The sequence below is a fragment of the Microtus ochrogaster genome, linkage group LG2, assembly GCF_000317375.1.
Source record: "Microtus ochrogaster isolate Prairie Vole_2 linkage group LG2, MicOch1.0, whole genome shotgun sequence".
Taxonomy (NCBI): domain Eukaryota; kingdom Metazoa; phylum Chordata; class Mammalia; order Rodentia; family Cricetidae; genus Microtus; species Microtus ochrogaster.
In genome coordinates, this window is record NC_022028.1 from 13,267,256 (window position 1) to 13,284,873 (window position 17,618).

General features: G+C 39.0%; 1 protein-coding gene across 3 annotated transcripts in view; it reads right to left on the reverse strand.

Annotated features, from left to right (window-relative positions):
- Adgrb3 (adhesion G protein-coupled receptor B3) overlaps window positions 1-17,618 on the reverse strand; it is a 704,417-nt gene that overhangs the window by 357,814 nt on the left and 328,985 nt on the right. For all 3 annotated transcript variants that reach the window (XM_026785468.1, XM_026785467.1, XM_005359883.3), the window contains exon 11: window positions 3,465-3,533. In XM_026785468.1, coding sequence (XP_026641269.1) covers window positions 3,465-3,533 — 69 coding nt within the window. The remainder of the gene's footprint in view (window positions 1-3,464; window positions 3,534-17,618) is intronic.

The window sequence follows — 17,618 nt, forward strand, 5'->3', positions numbered from 1 at the left end:
TCTCTCTCTCTCTCTCTTCTCTCTCCCTGCTTCTGGATTCAGTTCCTGTGCCCTACTCATGTGACCTGTGAGTCTACCCCTAAATGAATAGCACTTTATTATATGCAAGCCTGAACTAGTATGGGATTTATTTTGTAACTTCCATCTTCATCTGGCACCCAAAGTGGATTAGGAAGGGGATTAACAGGACAGGCTGTAAATCTATATGTGTATTTTGCAAAGGGCTATGACTGTTTCTTCTATAAATCAAACACGAACTACATATGAAATTAATTTATCCACCTCTATATACACATATTCCACAGAAAATTGCAGTATTTAGCATCAGAAATATTTAGGAGGTCAGATTTAGGAGGTCAGTCTTTTTCTCACCTATACATTTATTAATTAAATGGGAATTCTGAAGCGATCATCCCCGTTAGACAGTCACTGCTGACGTTCCTATGTGCTTGAAACCTTCCTGATTCTACTGTGTCCTGTTTATTTCCCTGTGTGAACTTCCTATTTCTCAGAGGGATGATGGCAAAATGAAAACAAGAGGCTAACTTTCACTCTTGAACACAGCACCTCCATTTCCTTTACTTCCTCTTCCTTAAAGTGTTTGCTTTAGAAAACTAGTAATGGTAAGTAAGGCTCATACAGTCTCCTTGAAACTCTGGCAAGTCTTTCTAAACTGAAAAGAAAAGTTCCTGCCATCTTAGAGATCTAATAATTTCTCGCTTTAAAATGAAAACATCAGGGAAGTTGGTAGTTGGTGCTTCTGTCCCTTTGTGTCTTTTGAGAGTAGAGGGCCTAAATCAACGGCCACATAAATTTGGGCTTCAAGTTTCAAAATTGTCTCCAGTTCCAAATTGCATAACATTTGGAAGGGTAGAGAAGCTTATTTTCCTTTGGAGAAAGCCAATGAGCAAGAAGATAGATGGCGCAATTACCAAGATGATGAGTGTATGACAGAAGCCGGTGAAAGTCCCTATTGCAGGACACGCAACTGTTTAGCTTAAAGACACATATGTGGTACTCTGCCTTGTGCCTCTCTAAAGGATGCAGGGCTCCAGTCAATGAGGCTGCTTGTCATCCATCTGCCCTCTGACTTCACGCTTGTTCAGAACTAGGTTCTTCATTGTCTTCCATCATGGTTGCGGGCCTTTTCACGTTGGCAAGGGTCTAGATTTTAAATATTATTTTCCTAATATTATAGAGCATGGAATTGGCAAGCTGGTTTGATAAGGGCCTCATGGTAAGTATTTCACAGTTTTCTGGTGATAGGGACTTTAGTGAAACAAGCCACTTCTCTCCTCGCTGCAGAACAGCTATTGGTAGCAGGTGATGAACAATGTTGTTTACATATTAGACACCAGCTGAATTTAGTTAACCAGATGCAGTTTGCACCCTCCTGAGACAGAGACATGAGAGTGGACTTTCTTATATAAAGTTTAGAAAAAAAAATTACATCACTTAAATCTACCATCAACACCTGCCACAATGTCTATGTATGTGTGTGTGTCTCTGTGTGTATGTATTTGTATAGGGGTATACGGAGTGTGTGGTACATTGTTATAAAGTACATTCCTCTTTCACTTCACTAGGCTATATTTTCAGTAAGGTTTTTGTGTGTGTGTGTGTGTGTTTTTGGTTTCTCGAGACAGGGTTTCTCTGTGGCTTTGGAGCCTGTCCTGGAACTAGCTCTTGTCGACCAGGCTGGTCTCGAACTCACAGAGATCCTCCTCCCTCTGCCTCCAGAGTGCTGGGATTAAAGGCGTGCGCCACCACCGCCCGACCTCAGTAAAAGATTTTACCTAAATACTATGGAAATCTTTTTAACTGGGATTGATGGCTAGCCAGTGGGCTCTGAATGGCTGTATTTTTCAGAAATGTAATGTTGTTTGCAAGATTCTGATAACAGAGTTACTTGTTTAGCTTTCTACATTTACACAAAGATTTATTTGCAGGTCTACTTTTGTTAAGTCTACTTCTCTAATATAAAGAGGGATCAGAAGGATAACTTTTGGTTGATTTTAATCCTGCCCCCCCCTTTTTTAAGAAGTCACCTTTTGTGCCACTCATGTTTACCATGTGGCTGTGATTATGATAACCACAGTAAAAGCTACAAAATAGCATCCTTTAAAATTTCACATTATCATTTTAAAACCTCATTAAGGATCATTTCAATTGAAAAATGTATATTTTAAAAAAAGGGAACCAATCTCAAATCACAACTAAACAAATTATGGATTCATGATTTTTCCATTGATAAGAATGCATGATACCATTCATTACTTGCTCAAGTTGTGACCTCCTGCTAAAGAACACCATGTGAGCAACTGCAGCCTGGTTTTAAATAGAGAATCATACATCCATTCTAAATATACCCGTAATTAATAGCTTTCTAGAAAGATATGCTCCGCTACAACAGCTGTGTTCTGTGTGAAGACACCACCTCCTTACAGTTAGGGAACAATGCTGCCCTCTAGGAGAAGGCCAAGGCCAAGTGTATAATTCAAAGGAGCAGAAAAAGACAGACCAAGGTTTTAAACTAAAAGGTGATTTTCCTCTGGCATTGGGCAGAAGCACAGCGTTGGTCCCTGATAATGAGGCTGACCATGCTGTGCTATTTGTGGATTTTCGATCATAGCTGGAATAAGGGGCATGTTTCATTTCTGAGGGCCTCAAATGTGGTTAGAAATGAGAAAGGATGTGGATAGTTTACATCAACTTCAGTAAATGCTCATTCTGTTTTTCTGGAGTTCTTTAATCTTTGTTTTTTTTTTTTTTTTGACCAGAGTCAAGGATAAACCTAAAGCAATTCCATGCTCAGTTATATCACATTCCCATGGTAATTTAAAAACTATACTTCCCCTCTGTCCCCCTGGAAAGCATCTTCTGCATTGTAGGAAAATAAGTCTTACAGTTAGGACAGGATGACAGGACAGTTTTGAAGGACCTAAGTCACTAAAGAAGCCTGACAATCATCAAAACATAGCAGTAAGTATAGTCTGAACATGATTATGCATGGGAGTTGATGCTCACAACTTTCTTCTGAACAAGAATTCCCATCTGTACTAATGAGGCAGATTCTGTGAAGCATGAATTCCTTGCAATTGTTTTTCTCATTAGTAAATAGCACAGCACTTCTATTGAGATATATGCTATTAGGCTGCCTTGTTTTCCCATTATCTAAGACCAGATAGAGGTCTCTTGTTAAAGTATAAAGCTGTCACATATTCGTTCCTTGAAGTTGCAAATTAGATAAACATCCTTCTCCCCCTCCCCACATATTCACACAAAATCCCTCCCATGGGCTGATATTTTAAAACATGAATTGATTTCTGTAAAATTAATGTGTTTTTCCTTATAATGATTTCTAAAATCCTTTTATCCTCTTGGAGAATCAAACTATAGGCTTTTCATGTATTTTATGCATCTAGTCAACTTCATCATAAATTCTAAGACAATCTCAACCTTACCTGCTGGGCATCTTCCCACTTCTCCTTGTTTTCTTCATCTAGAAGGTTGCTAACTATTTGAAAGAAGTTCTGAAAATTAAATTGGATAAAAAGTTTAGGATTTGTATGCGAGAGTGTGCTTTGCAACAACACCTGTTTGGAAAGGTTACATTGCATGAATATCTGCAGCATTTTTCTACATCCTGACACATTCTTGATCTTTAAGGAGTCATTTTAGCAACATGATTTTAAGATCTCCACATATTTCCCATCTGCATCCCAGAAGCAACCAGAATAGGTAAAACACTCTTTGTTCACAATGATTTATTCCACTGTCACCTAAATTATACTCATAATATCATTATACAATTATTCCTTGCAAATGGAATTTGCCTTCTTTAAAGAAGTCACTTGTACTCATCAACCACAAGATATCCTGTGAACTGCAAACCAGGGCCACTATTTCATTGTTTCTAATAACAGTGTAGTAAGACTATGATGATGGGCAAGCCTGACTACATGGGCCCCCTCACTTGAAATTCTTATTCTGTCCTTCCTGATAATTTTATTTTTGCTTTTCAACTATCTATTGAAAGGAGTAAAAAAACATTCAAATTTTCTAGCAAAGAGCATTCAAATTTCTAGCAAAGAGAATTCAAAATTTCTAGCAAAGAGCACATCTAACAATGCGTAATAAATCTAAACATGCCCTTTTTGAAGTTCCAAATCCTTACCAGTACCCTCAGTGCTAATGGACAAAGACTTTTTTATCTTCATCTATAATTATGCAAACGACTGTCTGGTTTTCTGTTTCCAGGCAGGCGAGCTCACTCTGAGGTTCATTTTTCATTTACCGTGAGCACCCTGACTGCTGCACTCAACTCAGCCCTGCCACTGATGATTTCCTATGTGAGATGTCACCAGAAAGACTTGCCCTGGTTCTCACAGTATGCTGTGCCATCAAGATACAGGAGGCTGGAGAAGAGATAAGGGTGCCTCTTAGTGGTTGACCTGAGACCTACAGTGTCCAGCAGAGACATGATACCCAGACAGCGGCTGATTGGCTGTGTCCTTCATTGTATCCTATCTAAATTGGTCTGTAGGGGATTAAACAGGCACATTTCAGCTCGCTGACTCGTTCACTAGCTTAGGGCAGGACTCCCCCGTGGGCAAAAATGATATTAATTTGTCAGTTTTGTTTGTCTTTTCTATATACAGCTTTTCAAAACAAGCATTTGCTCTCCTTCCAAATAACGTCACCTGGGTGTTTTTAGATGGAAAAACAAGGCTGCTTCATTTCCTCTGCTGTGGTTTGAAGCTGTTAGTATCTATATTTAATTGCCCTATTTGTGCTATTTATTTTAATAGTTCCTGGCAATCACATGGCTGAAACATGTTTCGAGTTATAACCTCTGTAAAAGTTTTAGACTATTTTATGCAGCTGCTGGGGGCAGGGGGAGGTAGTAAGTCTGCTTTAAACTCATTTTCAACGTGTTTAACCTCTCTGTACTACCTGCCATTTTTACCACTTAAAATTTCTTGCTTGGAGTGTTAACATTTTAAGGGCTTAGTCCACTGAGCTGTAACTCTACCTATGGGCAGAAAGAATTAACCTTCAGAGTTCTCCAATTGCCTATGGCTGGTTAACTCAGGAGGGGACAGGAAGCTAATGAGGCAAATGCTGTAGGTTTCATCCCTGTGCATGCAAGATGGCTATGTTGAGGTCCTTGACCTTGGTCTGTATCTTAACCCCTCCAGCTATCATATGAAATGCATTCTGCTGCTAACAAGAGACACCAAGAGAAAAAGGGAAGCAATTTGTGCAAATGCATCTCCATTTCTGGAAAAACACTTCCCAAAGCATGTTTTCCTGACAGTGGGTCAGTGACTTCTTGCTATACATGAAGGCCGCTGCACACACACACAATTCCTTGATGAAAATAATGAATTCAGTGTTCTCTTTTTTAAAATAACCAAAGGGACAAACATAAAAGCATGAATTATTAATCCAAATCTTAAACCAAGCCAGCACAGACTAGAGAAAACACTTTGTATTATTTTTCAGGAACAATAAATGGGCCTTTATTGAATCAGAGTAGGAAGGCAGCTCAGATTAAAGTTCCTCTGTGATCTCATAGCTGATCGTATTTCAGAATAATCAACAGCCATTTTCTGACTAATGCGGGCCATGTAGGACACAGTGAAGCTTCAGTCATTGTCTGGAGTCATGGGGAAGGCATCTTTGGGGAGAGTGAATCTTTTTTGGTGCATCAGTTTATCCTTAACATTTGTCCATAGGAGATACCTAGTAGTGTTCAAAATTAAAGGAAGGTGTTACAAAGTCACAATGCGTTGGATTTGCAAATAAGAATCAGCACCATTCTTCTGAACTAACGGCAACTCTGTTGTCAGAATCCTGGTTGTATCAAATGCACTTAAAAACATGTGTATTGAATTCGGTTATATGTTTTAATCCACTATCACTTGTCATACATGAACAGGCTGACAGAATGTAACACATCAAACAAGACAATGTTTGTAAGAGCAGACTGGTAACGTTTCTGGACACCTAAGTAGTCTGGAGACTCTTTACCTTCACAGTGTTCATTAAGTACCCTTGCACCCTAGAGATATTCTTCTTTTGGTGATTAATGAATTCAATCAAGTATGTCTGTCCCTGATATGTATCACACAGTAGCCTTTTCCTTTAGGGTCCGTGTGCATGCCTGTGTCGTGTCCGTGTCTGTGTGTGTGTGGGGGGGGGCTTTATTGAAACAAGGTTTAGCTATGTAGTCCTGTCAAGCCTGGATCCTGCTCTAAACTGGGCTGGCATAGGGCTGATCCTGCTCGTGTGGTTTCTGTGGGCTCTGATAACATTAATGCTTTAACACACTGATCCCATGTCTTAGACTTATTTCAAAAATTTAAAGTCCTTGGCAGAGTCTCAGTGGTACAAAAACTAAAGAAGCAGATATATACTAAAATTCCACTTTTAATGTTTTCTTTTAATTACAAGGTCCTGTTCCACTTTATTTCTCTAATCTGTAAAAGCCACCTGGAAGAGTTAAATAAAATTTGGAGGTAATTTATAACACTCTTCCTATTGCATAGAACCTGTTAAATATATTGTCTTTTATGATAATATTTCTTCCATGTTATCTTTTTTTATGATTTGCTACATAAATCATATTTACTACTACATTATGGTGAACACATAGCTACCATGTTGGTAAAGACTTCCAAGCTCATCTCTATCCCCTTTGAATATCTCTATCTCTTGCAGCCACAGCAAAAACAGAACCAATTAAATACTGACTTCAGCTTGGAAGTTTTCAATAGCTATCTCTCTTTTTATAGAATAAACCTGGTAAGATGGGTTTTGTACAGTGTAGTGATTCCCAGAGGTCTGTTTAGCTAGAGGTGCTGTGCCAAATGCTTGTTGGACACAAAGGTCAAACAGGTATGACTGTGCTTTCTTGGTATGATTACAGAGAACTAAATGCATAATGGATAGAGAAACATAAACACCTCTGTGGCAATCAAAGGCAAGGTCCCAGAATAGAAAAGAACGAAAAGAACATTTTTTCATTTCATTTCATTTTGTGGGTAGACGTCTATAATCTTGCTGTACTTCGGATTGGCTTCTACTTGGTAGATTTCTAATGGGCCATACATCAATTTGTGTAACTCATGAAACCAATCTTGAAGGTTCTAGTTGTATGAAAATTGAAATGTAAATTAGGCTAAGGACTTGATGACCCCAAGTCGCAGGAAATGTTTCCCTCCATCTTAACTCAGGAGCAAAATGTTTAGACTTCAAAGGACAAAGATAACCCCGAAAGGAGAAGACCCTGGAATGTAGAGGTAAAGATCTGATACATTTTGTTGGCTCTGTTCAGGAGTGTTGCAATAACTCTAGGAAAGCTTAATGACCAGGAAGAAGGTGTTATCATTACTATAAAGATGAATAGTGTAGCATAAATCATTCATCGCCAACCTAGAGACCGGGTGATAGCTGCACAGCCGGGAGTGATATAGACCCCCGTCTCCTCACTTTTCCCTTTCGCTGCTCTGCCCCATAGCTTCTCTATAATCCAGGTATGTGAGTCCTATTCATTCCCCCAAACTAGACCATCTTGTTTATAGATAAACGCAGATTATAAGCCTGCTTCCTGTTCTTCATGTTATAACTGACCTAGAAGACATGGAGATATTCTAAAGAGACACCTGTGTCTCTCAATCTGATTATGAGACTCTTGAAACACCAGATCCGGAAAGAAATGGGAATTTCCCAAAGGAATCTCATGCTGAAAACAAAAGAAAGAGTAGCAGCCAGAGGGGAACTTGTTTCCCTGAAGGAAATCTCAAATAGCTGACTACCTTACAAGTTGAGGCTGAAATCCAGATAATGAGGAGTCAATGGTGAACCCACACCTTGCCTGGGACTGCTTAGATGTGGTATCCTTGGTTCTTCATTTAAACATTGATCTCATTTCGTGGCACTGGAGATAGACTTGGGACTTAAGATGTTTCTTGGAACCCCCCCCCCCTTTTTTTTTGGTTTTTCGAGGCAGGGTTTCTCTGTAGCTTTGGTTCTTGTCCTGGAACTCCCTTTGTAGACCAGGCTGGCCTCGAACTCACAGAGATCCGCCTGCCTCTGCCTCCTGAGTGCTGGGATTACAGGCGTGCGCCACCACCGCCCGGCTCTTGGAACCCTTTGTGCCTCTTCCTAATACAGCCATATTAAAGGCACAGCGTTATGTGCTTTTCATGTTTTTGTTTTCTTGGTTTTTCTGTTTAGTTGATCTATCGTGGACAAGTACTCAAGCTTTGATTTTTAGAGTTGCTAGGGCCCATGTTCTGTCTCTAAAAATTCTGGTGACAAGGATGTCTAAATACAGTCTTTAGAGTAAAAGAAGCAACAACTTCCAACACAACACCTATGCCAAACGCAGGGAACCTTGCCGTGTATCTCTACCAACAATAATCTTTGTCTTACAGATGCATTTGGAGAATATGTTCTGTTTTCTCAGCAAAGGAATGCACATAGAGAATTATAAAAGCACAACACAGATATCACAGTGTATGGGGCCAAAGATGGAAGATAAGGATATCATTAAATATGCTTTGCTGCCTAACACAGTGGCTTTGGGGGTGGGGCAAAGGAAAGAAAGGATATAGTAATGGAAAGGTGAGAAAAGAAAGAGAAAATAATTGGAAGTATATTTACTTTTGCAAGAAGTATATAGAGTGGTTTCTTTTTTTTTTTTCTATATCCTTTAGTGTTCTGGGGATGGGAAAGAATCAACAAGACACATGGAGTCCTGAACTCATCCATCCTAAAATCCAGTGCATGAATGGAGTCAGTAAATCAATAAGTAAATTTGAAATGATTACTTTAAGATTAGGGTTGTTGTGGTTTGAATGTAAAAGGCCTTCTATGGGTTAAAATGTTTGTATACTTGGTCTCCAGTTGACAGTGCTATTTGGGAAGGCTGGGAAACTGGCATCTCAGTGGATGAAGTGGGTCATTGGGCATAGATCTTGAGGCCTCCTCTTTATGCTCTGCTTCCTGAGTGGGAATGCAATATGACTGGAGAGTCTCCTGCCCCTACACCGTAGCTTCCTTAACTGTTCCTCTGCGTCCCCTCCCATGAGGGATTATATACCTCTGGCACTATGATCTAGGATAAACCTTTTCTTGCTTTTGTTGAGTTATTTTATCCCAGCAATGAGAACAAAACTAAGACAGGTGTATAAGACAGTGGGAAAGTGCTTAACTAGGCTATCCAAAGCCCCTGATTTCAATCCTCGGCAGTAAAAATAAATAAACAAAGAAAATTAGTTCAACTAGTAATTAAAATGGATTAAATTACAAGATGTAAATGTTGCTGATGGAAGGGCACTTTGAGATCCTACCATTTGGTGGTGATTGAGCATGGCTCCTACTGTTTCAAAGATATTAAGAGACTTAAAGCAGATGCTTTAGGCAGAACATTGCTACCTTAGCCTGCCACCTTGGCCATGTGAGGGCATAGCGTTCTCCCCTTTGGGAGGGTGTCATAATAAGGTGCCATATTGGAAGATAGAGATTCTCCACAGGACAAATGAACTTCCTGTGGCTCATCTTGGACTAAGCTTCTATGTATTAGAAGAAAAAAAAAGCTCATTTTCTTTCCTATTTTGCTGAAACAGCCTAAATGGACAAGAGAGGTTAAAATATAGTAGATTATAGAGAAACCTGAACTATGAATGGCAGTGGGGGGGGAGAGAAAGGGTGGGCAGGGATGAACAGGTAGGAGAGAATGAGAGTGTGAGCAGGGAAATGGAGAGAGAAAATGTAAGAGGGAGGGGACGAACAAATAGGAGGGCAAGAGAAACTTTGTGTGAAGAGACAGAGAAAGAGTGTGTTTGGTGGGGGATTATTAGTTAAGAAGAAATCCTTTATCTGTATGTGATATCTAACCTGAGACCATCATGATGAAGAGATACTTTTAAATTGATAATTTGCCCCCTAAATATAAGAGGGAAGAGAAAGAGAGTGCACATATCATGAATAAAATCCATCTAAGCAATTTTAAGATAGAGAAAGAAAGAAACAATATTTCTAAGCTGGTCTTGAATAGGCTGGATAGAGTAGACCATACTATTCATAAAGATTGAAAAAGTCAAGGGTCAGGTAAGGTGGAGTCATCAACTCACAATGGTTATCTGCAAGTTAAAAATGTAAGTCTGCTTTTGGAAGCTGAATAGCATAGCAAGTACAGTGCAGTGAAAGTAAAAACAGCTATCATAAAATAGTTTCAATTGCTGAGGGTAGAGAAGGTAGTAGTTTGGTGCACAGAAACACACGATGACAGATTGTACAGGGGAGAAGGCAGAGAATCAAACATTCATCTTTGGTTTCTGGCTCAGAATACCTAGATTTAAAATGAAACTACATATGCTGTAACCAGCATGAGAAATACCTGCACTGGAAAAAGAGAAAGAGAGAGAGAGAGAGAGAAAGAGAGAGAGAGAGAGAGAGAGAGAGAGAGAGAGAGAGAGAGAGAGAGAGAGAGTGCTTAATTTTGATCTGGTTGAATATTAAGATTCTACAATGAAGCCAAGTGAAGAGGCCCAGGAGACACTTTGACTTCAGTCTAAATCTCAAGAGATAAAAGTGATATGAATAATTAGTCATAGTTGAAAACAGGAGCCCTTTGGGATAAAGAATATGAATATCAAGAATAGAGCTGAATAGGTAAAGTCAAGGTTAAACACTGGAGATAAGTCTACTAGGAAGAATAGTAAATGAGATAGGTAAGGGAGGGCGAGAGACAAGAGTGACAGGTGATAGAATAAAACACATCTGGAAGCTGATCCATGGGTGAAATTAATTCCAAGGCACACAGACTGATCTTCAGCTAGGCAAACACCCGAAGGCAACAGCAGATACAGTACAATAGAATTCATTTTTTCCAACCTTGGCTGCTCATGGTGGAGCACATGCATCACATCTAGGAACACAGCTACAATATAGACTAATGCAGGCTCTGTTGCTCTGTTGATTCCCTGTGATGCGTGACACTACTTCTTGATTCCCTGGTGTGGAAATTATATAGAAAAGGAATTGACCTCAGGCAACATTATCGTATGGATCAATTTGAGTGTTCCTACATTATTTGTTTTTTAAGTGAACAACCCCTCAAGTGTGGCCTGAACTATGTATGTACATTTTGTCTCAGGCAAGTAACCTGAATAATTTAGAATTGACTGGACTCAATAAATCATAATGTGCATTAGAGTTTTATGCAGAACATCTATCCAAGCAGGATATCTACTGGCTTTGGGTAATTTGAAGCTAGCAAGGACTCAGAAAGACCAGAGACTATCATCCAAATCATCCTATAGTGGGTGTTAGGGCTGAATGCATATGGACCATATGATTCAGGGAAAGAAATTAAGCACATGAAAAAGGCTGAGCTAATCTGAGGGTGTGGGGTACCTAGTGCCAGGGTCTAAAGCTTCCAGGATGACCTGAGCTGATAGTTGTGGGCATAGGTCTTCAATATCAGGCCAGGCTGTCCCTGCTGGGCCACATCAAATTCTCAGACCTGGAATGCTTGGAGAGCAGACTGCTGAAATTCCTCTCCCAATATGTGCTGCTTTAGGTGGAAACAACAAGCCTTCTTTTAGTTGCATCCTCACGGAAACTCTGACTCATTTTGTAACCAGCAGAAGGCTGTTGCTCTGGGATACACTGACTGTGATTCACTATGTTTTTTTTTTTTTCTCTGCTACGAAGCAAGACAACTTAGCCTGTAGAGGTTCCTAATAGCTTCAATCATCAGAGTTTAGATGATGCTACAAGTCTCTTAGGGATAAGTTTGGGACCAAAGGCTCTGGTAAGAGTTAGCATAGTAAGTCGACCTCTGAGATGCTGCAAATGGGATGAAATGCAGCGGAAGAAGAGGATATTTGAATTATTGGGGCTTTAGGGCATATGCTTGGTACTGCTTTCCCAGTCTCCATTTAAAAATGAAAAGTAAGGAAGTGACTGACACTTACAGGGCTAATTATAGTATATTTATTATTCACCTGTTGGCAGCATGGCAGAACAGCCAATTTGATAAACTGTCAATAGTCAGTGTAGACAAAATAATTAAAAAATCAAGATGTGGAAACACTCTTTCTTAAGTAAGGGTACTTAGAGAATCTAAACCATCCAGGTAACCAGACAATATGTAGAGAGAGCTGCAAGGAGGGGAAGAACACATGTCAATCCTTGTTGCACTAGGGATTTAGGGAAGCATAACTACATCCAAACAATGGGGGTCACACAATAAGCAAGCTCCACTCTGATGTGGGATGTCTCTCTTTATGCTGTGAATATATTTTATTATCATTGGCTAATAAAGAAGGTTATTTGGCCAATAGTTAGGCAGAATAGAGACAGGAAGGAAATCCAAATAAAGTTACAGGGAGAAGAATGGCAGAGTCAGGGAGATGCCAGCAGTCACCAAAGGTGTAAGATGCCAGAACATTACTGGTAAGCCACAGAGCACCTGGCAATATGTAGATTAAGGGATGGGTTAATTTAAGATTTAAAAGCTAGTTAGTAATAAGCCTAAGCCATTTACCAAACAATTTGTAATTAATATTAAGCCTCAGAGTGGTTATTGGGAGGTGGCAGGCAGGAGAGAAACCTCCAGTTATACCACTCCTCTACCTAGAGAAAAAAGTGATACCTGTAAACACAGCATAAGTCACATATATAATGTGACATTCTTGTGCCATCCTGTGCCAAAAGAGCCCAGCAGCCAAGAATAAGTGACTGCAGAATGCTCACCTCTAAATGTAATACAGACGCTGCACTCTTTCCTTCCAAAGCTCAGGAATCAGTGCAGGAAGGGGATAGAGAGACTGTAAGAGCCTGAGACAGTAAATGACAATGACTCACTGTGCTCTCGATAACATAGGGCAGCTGCACACATGGACTCACAGCAGTTGTAACAGCATACACAAGAGCTGTGCAGGCTCAATCCAGCCAAAAGCCTAGCATGAAGATGAGGCTTGAGTATGTATTCCCACCTGTAACAAAGCTGTTGTTGCCAACAGTTAGCTGCTGGGAGGAGGGTGCGTTTTCTCAAAGGGTGTAACCCCTGGTAAATCAACACTCACTCCAACAGAAAGCCACATTTCATGGACAGCACACACTCATCTTGATGGGTTAAAAAAGGAAAAGGATACAGAGTTGGATGGGTAGGGAAAGGAGTAGGGAATCTCGGGAGAGTTGGCGGATGAGAGATGAATATGATCAAAACACATTGTATGAAAACTGCCAAACAACTAATTAAAATACCTTCAAAAAATGAGTTCAGCCTCTTGGCTCAGACAACATACTTCTGTGAACCATTAAAAGACCGGAAATACCTCTTCAGACAACATGCCATGAACAGCAGAAGTGAAAACTGGTCAGAATGTTCTGAGAAGACCCTGTTCTGGGTCACAGTTTTTCTCTGTGCATCCTTCTATTACTAGATTTATGCATACTGGTTTGCTTATTCTTTTAGAATAGATTAATTCTCTGCTATGCCAGGGTTCACCTTATCTTTCTCTTTTGTGATCATAGACATTCCTCCCCAAAACATCTTTTTGACTTTTCTGCTCCTTCTCACTAGGTGGGGAGAGGTATGAGCCATACAAAATTATAATAATAATGAGTAGATCTAGTACCTAAAATTTGCCCTAGTCACAAACTGGCTACAAGTCAAAATTTATTTCTCTGGATTACACTGCTGCCCACATATTTAACCGAGTCCCTTCTCTGTGTACACAGTGAAGATGGCATTTGTCTTCTATCTCTGCAGATCTGTTTCATCGGTGGGGAGTCTAAAGGTACCTAACTGTACGACCAAAGTAAACTTTAATCTTGACAACCCTCTTTTCAATAGTCTTGAACCTATCTTATAAAGAGTCTAGCTCTTTTAAACTCATTTAAACAAATTAGGAAAAGTCCAACAAATTCAAAAGCCAATACAAGCAGACCTTTGGGTTTTGTGGATACTCCTTTCTCTAACAATATCCTTTCCATCCTCAATTCTGCTACTTAACAATGGTTCCTTCTTGTCTGTAAATGTATTCTTGAATTCATGTATCAGACACTGACTCAAAAGGAACCCTTGACTACTCACCACAGAGTGAGGAGATATCCCAACATCACAGGCTTCCAATTTAACAGGAAGCTCCCAGAGATTTTGATATCTCTGACTTCTGATCTCATGTCTTTCTTTTATATAAACAATAAAGATTGAAAATGTCAGAGAACTCATGTTCCTGAGTTAATCAGAACCTAAACAATGAAGGCTGGAGGCAAGAAAAGAAAACACCCAAGTTTGTAGCCACGGAAGGGTCAGACACAGCATGACTATTGCATACTACTGTGAGTCACCATTAAGCAAGTCCCATTTTGCTACCCATAGAAAGAATGGGCCCTGTCACATGGTATAAGTCATGTATACTGCATTCACCCACTCTAGCACGTAGCTTATGTCACACATTCACTAGGCCTAATTCCTCTTGAAACAAGATTTCCCTTAAAAAAAATCTTTAAAATGATGACATCTTGCTTTCTCTCACTGAGCTGAATTTCTGCTTCAGATCTATCATCCAACGCCTGCAAGCTTAACAAAGCTGAAGGACCATTTGCCACACTTTATCAAATATCCCCTTTCTCTTTCTAAATCCCAAGAAGAGCAAAGTGAAGAATGGTCCCTCAATTTTGGACAGACATGGCCAAGATGCTTGAGGACCAGCATTGTGAGAAAACATCTGTTTTTCTACCAGTCACTGTACAACTTGTTATAGGACAAGCTGCCTGGCATAGAGTTCTCACTAAAGCAGTGTTTAGAGGTTTTCATGGTTTCCTGCTCTGGGGTGATTTGTACCTTTTCCTTCTGATTTATATGTTGAAGTCCTAACACTTGATGATCATATGTGAGATTATTTAGAAATACTTCCATCAATGAGGGACTCAGGTTTAAAGAAAAATAGCATGGTTACTGTAGGTCTCTGGTATCCTTATAAAAAAAGTAAGAACACAGAGATACCAAGATACATGTGCAGAGAAAAAATAAACAGCATTAAAAGATGCTGATCAAAGGCTGACATTTACAAGCCAAAGAAATCCTTGAAGCCAAATCTGTGGTCAACTCCTTCCTTCAAATCTGTGATACATTTCTGGAATATTTGTTCTGTTAGCCCTATCAAAGAAATAAAGCATCCAATAATAATTGAAAAACAGAAAAACAAACTTTGATTGTAAATGATAGTAAACACACAAATCTCAATATTATCTTAACTTTTCGGAAAAAAAATGGGAGATTCTGAAAGAAGAAAACTATGATGTTTTATGGTACTTTTAAAAATCAGCCTAAATTATTATTTAGACACAAAAGACAAAGAAATTGAGATAGGAAGATAGTACAGAGAGTAAATGCACTTGCCACTAACACATGAAAGACCAAGTTTGATCCATACGATCTACAGAGGAGAGAATCAATTCCTACAAGTTTCCATTGACCTCCACACACATCCTATAACATACACACACACACACACACATACACACACATACACACACACACACCTTAAATAGGTGATATTAAAATGAATTATATCTTGGATCATTATACTATGCAAAATAAGCCACATTTGGAAAGACAGAATTCATGTTTTCTTTCACACATGAAATCTAGAATAGTTTTTTTTTAAAGATAAAACACATACAGGTCTGTTTGGGAAATGAAAGGGGACAAGAGAGAGAGGAGAAAAGAAATGTAAATGAGAAGGTAAATGTTATATATTGTATGCATGTATAAAAATTCACAATGAAATTCATTTATTTATAAAATTAATATAAATTAGTAAAATTATTTCAATAATTTCCTGGCATCAATTAGCAGATAGATTGCGATGTGTAGGTTCACATTCATGCGCTGTCTTTCCTTTCCTACCTAACTGCTGTACTCTTTGCCCTTGGGAGTTTGTACCTCCTCTCAGACAGGAGGAACAGTAGATATTAGACTTGCGGGTCATGCAGGATAGATCCCTCTCTTGGGCTCACCTCTGGCCTTTTCTCCTATGGGTTTGTGTCATAATAACAGGAAGAAAAGGACCACAGCATCCCCTTAATATTGAAATTATCATATAAGAAGGTAGAAGTTCCAGGGCCCAATTGAGACTCCTTAAGATTAAGCTACTTCTTTCTGTTCAAATATATATAATCAACCTCAGATCTTGGGTAGGGATTTGACATTCTGATTGGCTCCAAGGACTAGAATATTCTGTTGTCTTGTCCTTTGAGGGTTAATGTTACTAATCACCGGGAGACTACTCCTTCGGAAGAAGATTTATCGGAAGACAAGGGAAGGCAATGGATGAAATAATTATCACCCTTAAAGAGATAATGTACTTATTCTCTTCAGAGATCCTCCCCTCTATATGACTGCTCATCAGTGCTAACCATGTCCATGAAACAGAAGAGATAAAAAAATTACAGAAAAATAAGGTAAACTTATAAAAAGAAGGATAGCCTTTTTTTACTGACCTTTGAAATGTATTATAAAAATTGTCCTCTTTTTCTGCCATTTTTGTACCAGCTGGCCTGGCACCCAGGCAGAAAGGGCCACCTGAAAGGAGACTAGTATAAAAGCAAAGAAAACCAGCATACAAATCACAATCCCAGAGAACTTATTCAACAATGAGGACACTAAGAGAGACATACATAGATCTAATCTATATGGGAAGTAGAAAAAGACAAAATCTCCTGAGTAAACTGGGAGCATGGTGTCCTTGAGGGAGGGTTGAAGGGGAGGGGAGAGGCAGAGAGGGTAGCAGAAAAAAATACAGAGCTCGATAAAAATCAATAAAAAATGTTTTGCCAAGTCCTCTTTCTCCATTTTGCATAGTTATCTGGCATAACCCATTCTTTCCATATGCTGCTCTAAGTTCCCAGATGTCTAGTGGTACTTGCTTCTTCCTTTGCCCATTTCCTATTCACTTGCCAGGTTAGTATGTGAACAACGATCAGAAAGGAACTCCAAAGGAAAAGATAGAGAAAGATCCTGGCCAATAATTCAAAGAATTTAGAGGAGATTGAAGAGCTCCAAACAAGAGAATCAACTTTGCACAGACATCTATCCATTGCTTCTTAGAAAATGCTGAGGTTCTTACCAATTTTCAAAAAGAAGAAAGGCTTTCTGTGAGGCAATTAGTCCTTCCTATTTCTTTAAAGCATGAACAAGACTTCGTCAAACCCATTCTTCAATAAAACTCTCTCCTCTATGAGTCATCTAGGAAGAACCAAGGCCTGATAACAATGAAAGATGTCTGATTTCATTTAAATCAGAACATCTCCTTTAAATACATCTCTTTGATTAATAGATTATGAATTTCTTTAGAATATGATCTATATTTAATAAAGGCATTGAAAACCTGAGGTAAGAGTCCCCTATTTAATCTCAACAATTAAGAAGTAAATTTCTTAAGCACAAGTGACATATCAAAGACTAGAGAAAGAACTGTGCTAAAGATAATATCAGCATGTCATAAAGATAATAAGGTGAATATTACTTTAAAATTGGATATTTCATTAAATATTGCTGTAAATTGCATCTTAGGATGAGCCAAAGA